The sequence below is a fragment of the Lissotriton helveticus genome, chromosome 12, assembly GCF_964261635.1.
Source record: "Lissotriton helveticus chromosome 12, aLisHel1.1, whole genome shotgun sequence".
In the NCBI taxonomy this organism is placed as follows: Eukaryota; Metazoa; Chordata; class Amphibia; order Caudata; family Salamandridae; genus Lissotriton; species Lissotriton helveticus.
This window is the reverse complement of record NC_136073.1, coordinates 376,905,424-376,922,930: the sequence shown is the minus strand read 5'-3', so window position 1 is coordinate 376,922,930 and position 17,507 is coordinate 376,905,424. Positions and strand designations below refer to the sequence as shown.

At 46.1% G+C, this 17,507-nt stretch overlaps 1 protein-coding gene across 2 annotated transcripts in view; it reads left to right on the top strand.

Moving 5' to 3' along the window:
- RHPN2 (rhophilin Rho GTPase binding protein 2) overlaps nt 1–17,507 on the top strand; it is a 217,301-nt gene that overhangs the window by 72,031 nt on the left and 127,763 nt on the right. For both annotated transcript variants that reach the window (XR_013603773.1, XM_078670447.1), the window contains exon 2: nt 8,379–8,494. Coding sequence is in view for 1 of the 2 variants with exons in the window: in XM_078670447.1 (XP_078526573.1) it covers nt 8,379–8,494 (116 nt within the window). In the remaining variant the exon portion in view is untranslated. The remainder of the gene's footprint in view (nt 1–8,378; nt 8,495–17,507) is intronic.

The following is a 17,507-nucleotide window of genomic DNA, read 5'->3' as shown; positions in this document are numbered from 1 at the left end:
CAGAGTGGCACACGTTCATTGAGAGGTTTGACGTTTGCCTGTTCCAGGAAACTTGGAGCCTATCACCGTTATACAAATCGGGGTATACCACCCACTTTTTGTCAGCTGTAAGTAAGGGAAAGGGTAGACCTGCGGGGGGCCTCATGGTCTGGATTAAAATAGAACTGGATTGGGTGGTCACTCGCCATATCTTGGAGAGTAACGATATACTCCATCTCTCCTGTAGAGGAAAGGTGGAGGGCAGTAGGCTTGACCTCTTCAATGTATATGTTAGAGGGGCCCCTGGGGACTCTGCCTCTTTGATTTTAACAGCTCTGGACTCCGCCCTAGATAATTGCCCGTCATCAGCAAAAATCATCGTGGGGGGTGATTTCAACTGCACGTTCGAACCCCTCCTCGGAGACGACCCTTTGGGTATTGAAGAGGAGGATTCTAAATGGTCCATCCCAAGCTTGTCTCTGCCCCCCATTAGGAAATGGTCAGCTAGGGCAATCCAAATCAATGCACTGACTAGGGACCACAAGTTAAGAGCCCTTAATGGCAGGACTTTATCCGATCAGTCAGGGGCACTGACCTTCAATAGAATCACTGGGCCGTCCAGAATTGACTACATCCTCATGGATGTTAGTCTTTGGGAAGACCTTATTAATATGGAGGTCCTCCCAAGTCAGGATAGCGACCATAATCCCCTGTGTTGCAAGTTTAATTGGGGCACCCATAAAGATAGGAGGGTGAACCTCAACTCAAAAACAACTAAAGAGGTTATCCCATTTAATAACAACCGCAGACTGAAATGGGATAAGGCTAAACTTAAGGAGGACGATCTAGGGGCCATTACATCTCTGGTAGAGGGTTTGTCCTCTGATTTGGGGGTCTGGGTCGGTGAAAACCAGATTAGCAGGGCTTCATACCCCTCCCTTGACTCAGTTTATAAAGTCACAATAGATCATGTTGGTCAATTTTTCACCTCGAAGGGAAAAAGTAATAGGGCTACTGCTACACCCCCCACTTTTAATAAACCGTGGTATACAGATCAGTGTAAGGGCAAAAGAAAAAACCTGACAAAAGCCCTGATTTCTGGGGATCCTTTGCTGGTTAGAGCGGCCAGGAAGGATTACCTAAAAGCATTATCACTGGCTAAACTCGAGTGGGAGGAACAACATTGGCAGGACCTATCCAAAGCTGTGAGTAGTAGGAACCCGAACCTTTTTTGGGATTTGATTAATAGATCTAGGCAGAGGAAATCACAACCATTGGCCGCACATATAACTAGTCAGCAATGGTATGACCATTTCTCATCCCTATATGGTGGTATTGAGGAAACAGCTAGCCCTGTGGCAGTCAGGTTGGGGATACCCTAGGGGTGGTTGACCTTCCTTTTACGACCACAGAGGTAGTGATGGCTATCAAACACCTAACCCCCAAGAAAGCAGCCGGGCAGGATGGGATACCTGGAGACCTGCTGATAGCGGAGCCACAGGCTTGGGCCAAACTAATAGCCACAATAATGAATTTGATTACCAGGGGTCACCAGGTGCCAGACTCTTGGAAGGGGGCAGAGGTAGTAACCGTGTTCAAGAAGGGGGCAAGAGATGACCCTGCGAACTACAGACCTATCAGTCTGATAGACATAATCCAGAAAGTGGTTGGCAGGGTCATTATTTCAAGAGTAGGAGATTGGATCGAGGAGGCCAGCATTCTCTCCCATCTACAAGCGGGTTTTAGAAGAAAGGTAGGCACGATGGACCAGGTCTTTCGCTTTTTTGTTATCTATTGGAAGGCAGTTACCATCAAGAAAGGCAGCTTATACATGGCCTTCATAGATCTCAAAACGGCTTTCGACCTGGTCCCCCGTGCAAAATTATGGGAAATCCTGGGAGAGATGGGATTTCCCAGTGGACTTCTGTACCTAATCGTAAAGCTCCATGAGGGGAATTACGCGAGGGCCAGATGGGGATCCCAGGGCCAGTTAACAGATAGGGTCCCTGTGAGGAGAGGAGTACGCCAGGGCTGTGTCATGGCTCCGACCCTTTTCTCCCTATTTGTGAATGGAGTGGTGGACCATCTGAAGGGGGAGGAGGCGGATGCCCCATCCCTGGCGGGGGAAAGAATCCCCACCTTACTCTTCGCCGACGATACCATATTAATCTCCAAATCCCCAGTGGGGTTGCAAAAACTCTTGAACCGGTTTAGCTCCTTCTGTACCAGCCGAGGCTTAACCATCAATACCTCGAAAACTAAATTGATGGCACTCTCCCCCTCCAAAAGATTCAAAAATAACTTCTTGCTCAATGGTGTCCCTCTGGAGTTGGTTGAGTCTTTTGATTATCTTGGTGTCCGGATAAACAGTCGCATGACCTGGAAGGACCACTTGGCAAAAATGTTACTCAGTCACCAAAGAGTATCTGGGGTGACTTTGAGAGAGCTCCGTGAATCATGTAGTAAACCTGTCTCCCCGGCCATGGCCATTTATGAGGGTCAGATTCTCCCTGCGGCACTATATGGCTCCGAACTCTGGGGGTTTGAAAATATTTCAGAGCTATCGAAAGCAGAAAACAATTTTCTAAGGAAGGTGGTGGCTCTTCCTATCTCCACCCCACTGATCCCCCTGAGAATAGATCTGGGTAGAAGAGCACTAAAGGACTTGGTAAGGCTACGCCCGTTGCTCTTTTGGACCCGTCTAAGAAGAACTGAGGAGCTTGCAAAATATGCTGAAGGGTTGGACGATCTTCTTCTACTGGATACGGGGAAAAAAATAGGATGGTTGAACAAATTGAAAGATCTGGCTCTTAACCTGGGGCTAAGAGATGCATGGGAGTCACAATCACCGCCACCCAAGGAAGTGATCAAAAAGCTGTATTGGGATTGGGTACAGAGTAACGCGCTGAGGGCTACGGATGGGGGCTCACTCACGGACCAATTTTTGTTATTTAAATGTGTGAGAAAATTGGAGCCCTTCCTTGACCTGATAACTAAACCTCTAGATCGAGCGCTATATCTAAAATTGCGATATGGGACGCTCCCGGTGCATGATTTCACTGTGAGATGGTCAAACTCTGGTGCCCCCCTGCGCTCATGCCCTGGCTGTGTAGCACCAAAGGAGTCTGTGGCCCACCTATTCTTTGCCTGTCCAGCTTACAAAGGGGCGCGAAAATTTTGGTTGAAACCTGTCTGCAGGGAATTGGGGTTGAGGTGCCATAGCCAGGCACTACGTGTACTTTCTACGGACTCTTCATCGTCCACCATGATTTGTGGAGTGGCAAAATTCTTGGGCAGTGCGTGGACGACGCGCTCCCGCCTACTGAAACTTCATTCGGGGGGTTCTACGGTCTGATGTTGTATCCGCTGGTAGCAATTTAGTGCTCCTCTTTCTTTTATTTGTATTTTAATAATTTTTCTGGAGAATTGGTAATGTTTATTGTATATGTATTCTTTTATGGTGATCAATTTACCGAATAAAGATAATTAACAATCCTGCTCCGACACCCTTCACTTGAGGAGCACACGGAGTACTTCCAATAATGATCATGCAGCTAACAGGCAATGAACAGCACCCCCAGTAGAGTTACTCGATTTTCATAATCCTCGCTTGTCCACCATTTTAAAGTCCGGCACTGAGCTGCGATGAAGAAGCAGATACTTTGAGCGGTCCCACTCTGAAAAGATCTGAACAGATTGCCCAGGCTGCAATATCCAAAAATTGTACACGGTCCCCTCACCTCAAACAACACGCTTAGAGTCGGGAGACGATTTTCGTCATATAAACATCGCTGCCATTTTGGGGTCAGGCTGAAGTATTAAAAAGCTCGCCACTCTCTCATCCGATAATGATTATAAGTCAAATACCTCATCCGACATTATAGTTAACCATAAACGCCTTGGCCTGATAACTTGCATGGCCAAACATGACTTTGCTGGACGATACGAGTTTAAGAGTGGAGATCATCCTTCTCAGGCGCCATCTTGAGGTAAAAGCGCCGGGTAAGATTTTCGCTGATAACCTGTCGTTGCCGCGTCCGGTTGGAACGGCGGCCATAGCATCAAACGCTCCCAACCATCTTATGTCCGGAGATGGTTGAAGCAGTTGTTTAGGTGGGGATTAAGCGCCTCGCTTAGTTGATGAAGACGGGGCTTTAGTGGAGCAGAGGCTCTGAGCAGGGTGTCCCACTATGCCCTGGGTGCACCACGTAAAGGCCCTCCTTACAAATGTATTGGACTAGGGTGGGTATTTACCACTTGTGGTAAATACCATTACTCCTGGGTGAGGTATTTACCATGTGTGGTAAATACCTCCTATTCTGAGTTTTCAACAGAAAAATTAGGCCTGACAGCTAAATTATTATTTTAACAATTTGAATTCCGCATGTTTTGCTTTTCTTGCTGGCCTCTCTCCCTGATAAATATCGGCAGTTTTGACCTGCTGGAATTTATCAAGGGAAAACTTCGATGGTGTGATAATTACCACACAACTATGTCACTGAAACCAAACTATACCTGGCTGATGAACCCTAACATGGGCAAAACTGGTCCTGGGTTGCCTGTGTTCGGGTTCAGGGTATACCTGGCCTGGCAGTTTGGGCTGGGTAGTTTCATTTGGAGCTGGGTCAAGAGTGATTTAAATATGGCTGGTTCCAAACTGAGGTGGCATGGTATGCAAAATAACGATGACCTGGGATGCGGCCAAATTAATACCCGGTGGCTGAGATTAATTCAAGCAATCCATCCATCACTATTTTTGTATACTTTAGTGTGTCACTCTAAGTGGGGTGGGTATACTCAGACGTGGGTCCCGTACACACTGTGACTCGAACCAAACTATACCTGGCTGATGAGCCCTAATTATTGTGAAACCGGACCTAGGTTGCTTGCGTTCCGGTTCAGGGAGTAGCTGGCCTGGCAGTTTGGGCTGAACTGTTCCCATAGGAGCAGGATCAAGACTTATTCGCATAAGGCTGAGTCGAAATTGAGGTGGCATGCTGTGCAAAATATTGATGGTCTGGGGTGCTGCCCAAGTTTTGTAGGCTTTAGTGTGTTTACCTAGTTATACCATGGCACAAGATGGAGAGTGAGGAACAGACAGTGAAAGTGCAGTGCCTGCACTCTTGTAGCTGAAAGGTGGAGACCCAGACACTAGTGAGGGAGGGTGGAGACAGGGCTACATTTAGAAATTCAGTGAGGTCCTAGCTAGCAAAGAGCTTGTGATTCCTCCTTCCTGAGCTTTGCCAATTGGGAGGTGTTAAGACTGAGGGGTGGCACTGCAGTTTCTGGTGAGGACGTTTCTAGGTAGGGCCTACCTTTTTGTCTCTCTACCTACTGCTTCAGGAATGCTGATGACAGCCAGGTGTACAGATCTCAATCTTTATTATGCTCAAGTTTTGGATTCTCCTGCATGGAACCAGAAACTCTGCTGTGAGAGCTGTCCCGGTGCACAAAAGCTGTTCCTAGGGAGCAGCCTGAGAAGGAACATTTGAAAGAGAATCAACTCAAACTGGTTCTGAAACCTCAGATAGTGGATTCACTGCACAATGTTTATAATGGTGGGATGCTGAACGGTTCACTTTTTTTATCAGTCCCAAGTTCTTCTTGATCAAGGAAATGGTGCTCCACACAATAGTCGAAGAGATCCTGTGCAACCAGGTCTTGTGTCTTCCTGACAACCAGTCTACCAAGGCGAGAGGACATTAGCTGAACTTTGCATTTTCAGTAGGACGAGATGAGGGTCTACCAAATGTGCCTATTAGCCTGCCTGCGGAGAGAGAGGAAAAGTGTACTTCGCACTGCAGGACGGGAAACTGTCTAGGAGGAGATGCCTATTGTGTTCCCTGTGTGAAGAGTACCCAGAGAAAGCTGACTTGCTCAGAGAGCGAAGCAAGGAATGACTTGTATTGAGAAAAGGTTCACACCCTGGTTGCTCTGCGCAGTTTCCATTTGATCTGAGCAAGACTTTAACGGAAAACGTATCCTGTGATGCCCAGCAGTTTGACACTGGCTTAAGATACAGATGCTACTCTGCCAACTCTTTGAGTGACAGCTGTGTATCGGCTAAAGCCGTAAGCCCTGAGCAGCCCAGACACGTCAACTCCCAGAAAGACACCACTCCAAGGGATTTGTTTTGGAGGGTGCAATTCCCATACAAGAACACCTTTATGCAGCCACCTTCGTGTTTGGTCGCCGCTCAATATGAGTGCTCCCACACAGATCTGAGTGAGGCTGTCAGTGCGGCCCCTGCAACAGAAAAGCCACTTGTGTCAGGGCATCAGCCTAAACCGTACCTGCGAGAAAGCTTGAACTGCTACAGTAACCAGCAGATAAAATATGGGGATTAGCATGCACTGGGGTCAACAGACGAAACGCATGCTGACAACTATGCCACCCACGTTAAGACTTTTTGCCAAAGGGGTAAAGAGACATTAAACAGAATTGCATATTTGACGTCTTGGAGTATTTGAGCTATCAGCGCCTTATCCACCCTAAACCCCTGGTGTGTAGGGGACAACAGATACAGGATTTTAGTCATAGCTGGGGGATGGAGAATACCAGTAAGACGGGAGTAGCACCCCAGTGTTTTAAACAACTTAGATCGCAACCCTGTATGCCAGTTCTGTTGAATGATGTAGTGCTTAGTTCAGCTGTCTGTTTCCAACACTTCCTTTTTGCATAAAAAAATCAGCACTAGGCTGAACATTACATTATTGTGTCTGTTGGTTGATTATTGAGCTCTGCGGTGTGGACCCCAACACTACCTCCCTGGTAAATTGATGACTGCTTGCCCTCACTACCCTGAGAGACAAGTGCGGAAAGGGTTTTTCAGGGCCCAGTTTGGAGAGCCATAGTCATACCCCCCAGGGCAACCCTGGCAATGACCGCACCCACTATGGTTGGCTGGCAGTAGTACCTGTTTGACCTGTGGCTCCCAAACGGGGTCTGACGGCCTTTTAAGATTGGCTTTTTATTGAAAAAATACGATAGGCCTCTTATAGTGCAAAGGACTGGCGAGTTCATCATTAGGTTGTTTTAAGTTTAATGTTGGAGTATGGTTTGCTCATTGTGAACATAGTGATGCAGCACATCTGAATAAGCACATGCAAATCATACGAAGAATACATACATTAAATTCTGAATACCATATGCTGCATTCCCATACTGTGCTCCTCAATCTGCCAGTAAAGGCAAACCCAGGATTTAAAATTCAAATAAATCAGACGTACCTCTGCCTACAGGGATGCTTTCACAAAAATCGAGTATACACAGCTCCAGGATTTATTTTTAAGCAGTGAGCCATAACAGACTGATGAGTTGAGGTTCTCACTCTTGCCTTTTAGAGACAGCCTAAAGAGAAGCGGTCTTAAACTTAAATTTTACTCAAATTCATTTTGCAAAGCTGATTTTAGATGGGAATTGTCTAAAAAGCCATTGCTAATGCTGACAAACGTGCAAGTTTGCTTGTGTTTTAAAGAAGGCTCAGTGCGACCTACCACCAAGAGCTGATTTTCTGAGAATGGCGTTTCCACCATGCTGGTATAATTTCCATGACTCAATACTTATTTCCCTTGTAGTTGCAAAGCATAGAATGTTTTTTTTACATGTAACCAAAAATAATATTGCGCTGAAAACAAATTGACCTAGAAAGGCCGAGAAAGAGGCATCCGCATGGTACAAAGTATTTGAGAAGTAAAAGCGGAACTAAACTCATTGAAAATATTTGTTCCAGATGTTGGTCTTAAATATGAACAATAAGGCAAATAGTTGGCTGCATGACCTTCTCTGAAAGGTAAGAGTGTTGTGCTCATCTATTACAGACGCTTTATTGGACACTTCTGTATTATGGTAACCCGGTGAGGTGCCCCACACCTGCACCAGCTTTTCTTAAGCATCCTCGGGATATGACACTTGTAGTTAATGTAGGTTTTGGGACACACATGCAAGTGCCTGCAGCGATACTGTGCCCATGGATAGATGGCTCTCTTTTAAGAGACCGCTCAGATGGAGCGTACTTGATTTTAGGCGGAATTGGGTGGGGGTGGCACATTAAGAGGTTCAAGGTGTGGGACCCTGGTCATCATTGCTTCTCCTTGGAAGCACGGCAGATAAAATCCAGACATTTACTGCGAACATATAAAGTATGTCACGCTGGCTAATGGGATGCTGTTGTTGGCAAATATACAACTTATGGAGGTTATTATTTAATATATGTTTTGGAATCACTCTAGGCCATTTCATTGGCTAGAATGGTTGGCTCAGGTTCAGGTATCTGCATTGAAAATCGCGCAGACTTACACGTTTGGATTGCTTGGCTCGCAACCCGAAGTATGCGTCATTGTTTTTAATTTCTCCAATAATGCCCCCTTTGACGCGTTGTTTGTTTTAATTTCTTCCAGGGCTGTAACCCCCTTGCCAAGACCGGCCGCAGCAAGCTGCAGAATGAAAGGGCCGTGCTGAACCAACAGATCATGAAGGCCATGCGCATGAGAGCCGGGGCCGAAAACCTGCTGCGGTATGTTCCCACCCTCGCCGCTCTATTCAGTGTCAGCAGCAAAAGGCTCCCTTTGTTCTCCACCACTGATGTGCCTTGGTTCCCAGCCCAGCCTCGGAGCCGCGTCCAGGGCTCCCTGAATGAAACTGTATACAGGATCCGGCCCCAGCCCCTCCCCCGCTCTTGATCCAAAGTCATCTGTCATTTTTGCATCAAGCTCTGTTATAAAGTTTGATTAAATATGCAGATATGGCGGCCAGTGCATTCAGGTAGACTTGTGTCGGCCGACTTGTATGGAGTGTGAACGGGATCCCTTTCTAACTCTGGGTGAAACTGAATCCAGCCACCTTTGTGCGATGTTTCTCATTCTGTGTGTGTCATTTGGTAGTTTTTCTTCTCTCTTTGTACCTGGCAGGGCTCTGTTACTTGTCCTTTGTTTGTGTCCGTGTATCGTTTCTTTTGCAGGTTACACTTCCTGCTGTGTCTCCCCTGGTCTGATACCCTGGCACCTGCAAGTGCCCCAGCGGACACTTACTCCAGTCTGTTAGTTTACCAGTTTATCAAGTTAGTGATCAGGCCCTGTCTGCCGTTCACCGTGATACCGTTGAAGGGCTCCATGCCCGGGTGCCAGGGCTCCCTCCCACCCTTGGGACTGAGATACCTGAACCTCCTTCATCGGCTGACTGCCGGTGATCACACGATCACACGGTTGTTCTTTCCTGCAGCGCCTATTTCCTGCAGCAGATGCTCTCGTGAGCGCTATTATGTAAATACAGGCGTTCAAAGTAGAGTATGCCAGAAGGATGACTCAGTGAGATGAATGCTCGCTGTTCGTCAAGCACTGATCTCCAATCCCGGCAACGCCGACTGAGTCTCCCATCTTTCATTTAAGTGGTAATTTGACGGCAAATGAACTGGGAAATAGGAATACTGACCACTTCGCTGTTTAAACATTCACCAAAAGCATTTAAAAATGACATTGAAAACGTGTTAGGGCTGAGCAGAAATGGAGGATAAAAGGCGACAGGGCATGGCTGGTTTGGTGCTTGTCACAGAGAAGCTTCTTTTGCCTCGCGGTCTTTGGCCCCGATGTTTAGCTAAAGCCATGCCTGGGGATTTATTGGTTTATGCACCTATCCAATCATTTTTGGTCTGAATCCCCCGTCAGCCCATACAGTAAAAATAAACCCGTAAAATGAATTACGAATGCAGCCCATTCCTCATAGTATGAGTCTAGAAACCAAGGCATGATGTGTGACCCTGGGCCAGGGGCGGAACCTGTGGCTTTCATTGCACATCTGCCTTTAAAGCACTGTCTCCCTTCACCACTGGAGTAGAAAGATGAGGGGTAGTTGAGTAAAAGGGGGTCATTTGGGGCTATGGTCGATTCGAGTCCGAGTCCAGCAGTGGCTCAGTGGTTAGAGGCGGCAGACCCGGAAGCTGAGATCGGCCGTGGACCAGGGTTCGATTCCCCGCCTCGGCGGGTCTCGGGCTCAAAAATTCCACGGACTCGATAATTCTCGTTCCGGTGCCTACTCGACTCACGAGGTCACACTCTGCAACTCTGGGCAATAGCTTGCTTAATCTCCACTACGGCCCCTCGCGGCGGGATGCCTGGCTTTCACCTTGTGGACACCCTGCCGGGGTATCTCACAGGGGAATACCAGGACGGGTTCCCTAAGCAAGCGCTTAGATAACGTGTCGGTGACATGTACAGCAGTGTTCTAGTTTGGACATTGTGCTACTTGATTCAGGTGCGCAGGAGGGACCTGTGATCCAGCCATGTTGATGTCCTGAGATCCTAAGCTTTTTCCAGAACTAGAGGTCACCCGCGTGTCATCGCCCCTGGCATTGCCACATCCCTTGACCCCGAGGCCCTGGATCATTCAAAGGGTGTGTCGAAGCGAAGGCGGGCTCCCACCCTCCAGGATCAAGCCCTTGATGTGTAATATGCATTTACGATGGAGACTGACAGAAGGGCGGGCCAGGTGCGCGTGATCTCCTTATGCCCTCGGGTTCCTTCAGAGAGCTGATCACACCAAGACTGAACCAGGCATGTTTATCTGTTAAGACCACAGGTTATCCTAAGCAGCCAGGGCTGCACGCTGCCAGCCAGTACACTTAGGCAATGGTTGACCGCAGATTCTGGGGTGGATCTCAAAAATAGCAACTGGACTTTCACATGCCAGTTCGCAGCACATTCACTCCCTCCTCAAGATGGCGCGCAGACTGTGGCGCTGGATCCAGGTGAGCTCTGGAGTGCGGGAGAGGTGATTTTTGGGATGCGGGTGTGCACAGGCTCGGCTCGATGGTGGTAGCAGCACCTGTCTGAAGAGGTATGCAGCACAGGGCACAGTAAGCCTTCCCATCCAAGATGGGTAACCGTTGCTGTAGCATAAAACTGCGCCATCAAATCACAGATGCCGGCAGGAATCACAGACATGGGTGGTGCATTCACAATTAAATAATGAGGCAACAAAGAATAGTAGAGGGAATATAGGGAAAGCAATCTAATCTTGAGGAGCAGAGACCATTGACAGACAGAGAAGCGTCCGCACCCTATGGGAGCAGAAACATGCATACAGAAGTATAGTGCTATCGGCAACCCCCTGCTTAGCAGTAATTAGTTGCGCTGGCCAAAATAAACAGTCCACAAACGTTTTTGGCTGGAAACAGTTTGCTGCAGGTTTTATTACATACAAGGAGTATGCCAACTTGGTTGGTTAACTTAGGGGCGATCCAAGGCAGACAGTAGAGACTAACCTAAGCTGCCCTGCCTACCTGACGATCCAAACTGCACCGTGGCCAATCCAATCGGTGCTACCATTTATGTGGGGGTTATCCCCCTACATATCATGGACCACCAGTCCATAACTTTTACTCACCCCTTTTCAGGGGTGGAGTGTAACCAGGCAAGCCTCCGGTTGCTCAGGCTTACAACCGCCCGAAGGACTAGCGGGGCGTTGTCGTTTCCAACCAGGGTCCTGCCGTAAAGACTCCTGGGAATTTGGCATAATGCACCCTTATTGTCCTCCTGAAAGGGTACCCGTCGTACCAGTCAGCCTCTGGATAGCCCTGTAACTCCACCTGCAACACAAATGTATACATTAATACGTTCAATTCATCCAGCCCTCACGCTGGCACGCTGGGTAAGCGGTTGGGAGGGTGACAGCGTGTCCATTGGGGAACAAAGAGGGTGGCCAGTGGGTGGGGGCAGGTATACATACCTGTCCCCAGCCCACCGCTCACCGAAAATTATGCAGCAAAGGTACCAGACCTGAGGGGGGACTCCTAGAGGAGATGGTCCCAGTGACCAGGCGTGGAGAGGTCCCTGAAGCGGCATTAAGGGGGCCGCCCTCTTACAGGGCCCACTGCGTGTGCCCCGGGCCGCCGCATAGTGCCGATATCGGCAACACCCCGCTTAGCAGTAACACAATTGAAAGTGGTGTTTCTGTACTCGGTACATTCGTACAATCACATCACAGATTCGGTAACGCTTAGAGAAAGCCATTCAAATCAGTAGACAAATTCGTATATGCAGTGGTGAAGAATACCCTCACTGCTTGCCTTGACCCTAGAACGTGGAGTCATCAAAATGTTACATAAAAAGAAAAAAGGTGCCAGACACACAAGTAACCACCAATTGGATCGCAGGTTTGAAGCTATCTACCTTAATTCTAAGTAAATGCAAGATTACACTGGAGCGAGGTGTTTGCACTGTGGTACCACCCACTTAGAAGAAACTAGCATTGGCCAACCATTTAATCTCGCTTCGTCAATCGATGTTTGCTGCCAGCACTGGCTTGCCAGTGGGGCGTATGGCTATTTTCGAATGTTATTTAATGTATACTTCAAAGAGGGCTACCAGGCTGCTTCTCTACTCCATGTGATGGCCATGTTGGAGTGGTATGAAACGAAGTATACAACATTAGATTGTTATACCATTCCAAGATATCCATCATTTTGTGTCTAGATGCAATCAGACAGCCATTGTGGAAGTGCATAAAATAACATTCCAAGATGGCCTTCTCCTGCTGTTGGCTTTGCCCGTACTTGTGCCACAGTTGTATAAGATTTAGCAAACCAATGCCGGCAGCGGCGGGGTGAATGGTCAGTAGTGGTCATTACTTGGTAGGTTGTTAGAGAGAGAGACAGAGACAGAGACAGAAGTTGGAGGAGAGAGAGAGAGAGAGACAGAGACAGAAGTTGGAGGAGAGAGAGAGAGAGAGACCTGGGATATCAGCAGACGTCTGTGTTGGCAGAGTAGAAAGGGTGGTGGAGGGAGATGTGAAAAAGCAATTTGGAGCAATATTGAGGCTGTGTGGGGGGTTATTACAGAGGATTATTGGGGAGATGGAGGATGAATAGAGGAGGGGGATAAGGAGATAGACACACACTGACACAAATAGAGAAAGAGGAGTGAACAGGACATGTACACCGTTCTAGTGCTAAACCTCAAATGCCACATAAGCATATATAAAGGAAAAAAATAGTTCCATGAAGCCAGTAAAAGATGGATACATAAAACCAGTCAAATATCAGATTGAAACCAAAATGCCTCAAGTGCGGAATAGTCACAATAAAGAGGAAAGCCACTGAATCACAAGCTGGGAATTGAAGCAAACAAGAAAGCCATCCAAACCTGAGCAAGGGGCAGAGCCACTGCCAAATCCAGCTATATGTTGAAGTATTGGCTACAATGCTGCAAAAAAAAACAGAAAGACACAACACAAAACGTGACGAATGACAAGTGGATCATTTCATAAACCTGCTGCTGAGTTAATTAAATCTTGTCAACTGTTTGGTCCAAGTGAGGTGAATCTACACCTTTCATCACAAAATGTATTTAAATCGATTCCCATGTTTTAAGACATGTTTACGAAAGCAGAGTTTTGTGGCTAAAGTACAACTAGCTGTTTCTGAACAGAAGTGCCTTAATATTGTGGAATTCTTGTGATACATAATATATTGTTTCTAGAACTCTGGCGCAATTGCTGTGAGAGGTTTGCCAGTGACTGTGGATTGTGTGGTCTGTTCGGCAATACTTTCCCCCGATAAGGATGTGTTATGATGGGACCCCATCAGTCAAGCTTCAGAACCTAGCCATTCTTTTTATTTAAACGGTAGAAATTTAGTGACATTAAGTTGATTACGTTTTAACCTCTGCACTTAGTCCTCTTTGTTTAATGTTATTGTAGAAAGATACATATGACAGAGAGCAGTGTGAATAGTTTCTGTGGATTATACTTTTCCATGACTCTTTCTTTTTCAATTCTGTGACTTTTACCCCAAAAATCCCATTCCAAAATCTTAGCCATAATGATCACACCACATGAGATCGCCTCTGCAGTGAGCTCTCTAATTGTCTCTTCACCTAACTCAGTGAGATGGCACTTGATATCCTTTTGCCTTGGCCGATAAGTATGTGCCGTGCTGAAGCTGGCTGGTGGGTGAAGGAAGTAAAACACTTGGGACAAGGGTAGAGTTGTCAAACGCGGACCAGAAGGTCTTTCAAGAGCCCAAGACATGGCCATGGCATCTCACAAGTCTCTGTGGTACCATCTCAGCCTCAGACTTGTTCTGTGAGTTTCCATCTGTTGGATATATATTCTGCAGCATTATAGTGAAAAACGGTGCTCAGTCCTGGTCACTCCTGGCCTGAAAGAGACGTAAAGATGTCTTAGTGATTTGGGAGATGCCACAGGCCGTATCATTGGCTTATTCAAGAATTGTTGATAACCCGACTTTGTTTCCTGTTGGACCTCTGTACTCTGGTCCCAAGTCCCCTACCAGCCAGCAGCCCCCATAATGCTTCTGTTGCTTTGATATAAAAAATAACAAATTAGTGATATTGTGTGAAGTTGTGCACTATTATTTTATTATTCACATTTCGTACTGTGTTTAAGTTAAATATGGTAAAGTTTCAGACACGTTTTATAATAATTTTTTTTGAAAGCTATGAAACCTCTATTTTCCAACCGGGTTTTAGCAGTTAGCTGACACATTGATTGGCTGTGTGGCTGTATTTTGGTTCAGTGATGAGACTTGTCCAGTTTAGTGGTGGAACATTCAGAAGCCAAAGGTCTGTAACCTATAGTGCTAATTGCCCCAGTCTTTCCACCCCTTCACCTTCGATGTCTTCTGAAAAGTGTCTTTCGGTCCTACAAACCCCTTAAGTCTCTTCAGCTAAATCAGAGAGGTGTGTGGCTTGGGACCGACACACCATATCAAAGGTTCTGAGAGTGTGTGCTTTTTTACCCACTGAACAACTGACATTACAGTGTGCCAAACAAGTGACCATATAGGTTATTGCGCAATCATTAGTCTGCACTTAGACAATCAATTCCCAGTGATTTATTTCACAATAGTTAGAAAAGTTATTCACATTGTTCAAAACAACATTTCATCATGTCATAGAGAGAGACACACAAGATTTATCAGTGTAGTGAACTTGTGGGAACATAAGCTACATAAATAACACTGTGACATGCAAAGTAACAAAGTCAACATCTATATACATACACATGTAAAACGCACAACATATCAAAAGAAAAGTAAACGCCAATCAGATTGGTATAGTCCTGTTACTATTTAGGCGGCACCAGTCCTTATGTAGCACATAGAAACCAGGCGTACCAATAACTCCACCCAAATGCCCCTCAGGACGTGGACTGGAAAGGACCTTAACAGTTAATGAGTAGGATTCCCATGTCTTTTTTTTTTATCCATGATGCAGCTTTGTTTTCAATACTTCAACTTCTGTGGAGCAGTGTGGATGGAAACCTCAGTACATGGAGACCTGCCGTCGTCGCTAATGTGCAGTCTGAATATTCATTATTGCCCTTAAATGTTCTTGATAAAATCCGACCTTTCGTCAGCAACAGTTCATGCACATGTCCTCAGCGGCTGTGTTTCACTCGCACTTGGAATTGATTGGCTAAGTGCAGACTAATGATTGCGCAATAACCTATCTGGTCACTTGTTTGTTACATATAATAGGGTGGTCCAGGCCGGGTAGTGACAGGACCCCAGCAATTGTTTGGTTTAGCCATTAAAGTGTGCCAGGCAGGCAGACCAATATGGCGAAATTCAATTGCTAGATTTTTCATTATCTATAGCCATAAAATTACGCCCATGGACTGAACTATTTCACCAGAAGCCTGAGCCCATTTTGTGTTCATCAATTTGTGTTACATTATTTTAATATTTTAATCCCTACAGAAACGCAAGCAATTTGTTCTGGATAACATGGATTCCGTGTAGCAAGCCTTCCGTTGAGGTCAACATGTCATTTGGACATGGTAAACACCTATTTGTAATGCACAAAAGGCGTGGTATTGAGTTGCAATGGATTGTGTGTGGTCCAGTTTTTAATGATGCATGCTTTCTGCTGTGTTACTTTGCAGTGCTGTTTTAGTTTGTCTTGCACCTTGCATTCTGAGGTTGTGGTGGGAAAAGGTATAGGAGTCTGCACGGGCCATAGCTTTCTCCCACCTCTTTATCCGGTTCAAATGCGCAGGTATAGTTCAGTGGGACTGTGAGAGCTGACTCCCAGTTCAGCAGTGCAGTCTTGACATCATGGTTGCAGGCACATGTGATTCATGCCTACATTTTCAATGTTTATTCAGGAACATTGAGTAGCTTTTATTATTGCAAACTGACCTGTGATTACGTGAAGAGTTTGCCTCTTAAGAAACTACAGTGTTTCTATGTGTTTCATAAAAAAAAAAAAAAACAGGGGCTTTTTTACAAGCCCATTGCGCGCCGGTGCATCACTTTTTTTGAGTTAAGACCCATATCTGATGGACGGAATGCGGAACAAATTAAACATTCACCTCCAGTCACAGATCTGGGTTTAATCCATTGTTTTTTTGTTCAACACACTACCCCAGTTTGGACCCAGCATATGCATATCAGCCTTGACCCTGCTCCCCATGGGTACAGTCCAGTCCGAGCTGTGGCCAGGTCCTCCCTAGACCTGAAACAAGCATCCTGGGATCGATTTCGGGGTATCACCCCTCATCAGCCTGGCTAGCTTTAATCTAATGGCACGTTGAGCATGGGGCCCACGTCTTGGCATACCCTTCCCACTTAGGGCGACAAAAGCAAAAAGAACTGATGATTGATGGGAGCACAGGCGTGGTGAAGTGCTCATTGGGACTACTGTTTACCGTTTGTGGTAAACGCTGCAAATTATCTAATTCTTCTATTGATAAGCGCTGTTGTAACTTCTATCAGACGAAAGAATCTCAGAGTTCCGCTTCAAAAAGTAGAGCTAATGTTTGAGAGCTGAGAGATCCACTCAGGTGCCTGCCTGTTATTTGCAGCATAACTGTTGAGATCGGTAGGTGCTGAATAATCAAAGGCAGCACAAAGCAGCTATGGCAACACCCTCTTGGTTTAGAAAAGCTTTCAGCACTCTCCCTTGAACTCATTTTAATTTTGCTGTTGCTAGGATCTGCAGTAAGGGAATTATAGACTGTTGTATAGCACAAGCCGTATTAAATTGTTGTGATGCCTTTAATTAGTGCAGCATTAGCCATTTCCCAACCTGTGCCTGAATCCTATATCAGGCACCCTGGCCCTGTTTGTGCTACAGCACATTTGTAATTAGGTATGTCCGGATTAGTCTGGACAGTGCACCTGCATAAAAAAAACAAGCATTTGCAATGCAATAGGTCTCGTATTATTAAAGTTTGAGCTATTGGTGTTGCATTATTTAGCAATACCAATAGCCCAAACTTTAATAATGCGAGACCTATTGCATTGCAAATGCTTGTTTACATTTGCCTATGTGCTTCTTCAAGTATGCAGTGATAGGCATGTGTGTGATGCCTGCACAGGTAGCTGGACAAATTGGAAAGTATGCAATATACATTTCTGTGTGGCCAAATACATTCAAATTGGAACCATCTATTACTGTCCCAAAACTTATATGCATCTACATCAGCCACACATAGGCTATACATTGTGGGGCATTTTCAGAAAGGTACTTATGTGTACGCAAAGTAGTACTCTTTTAGTATTATTTCAC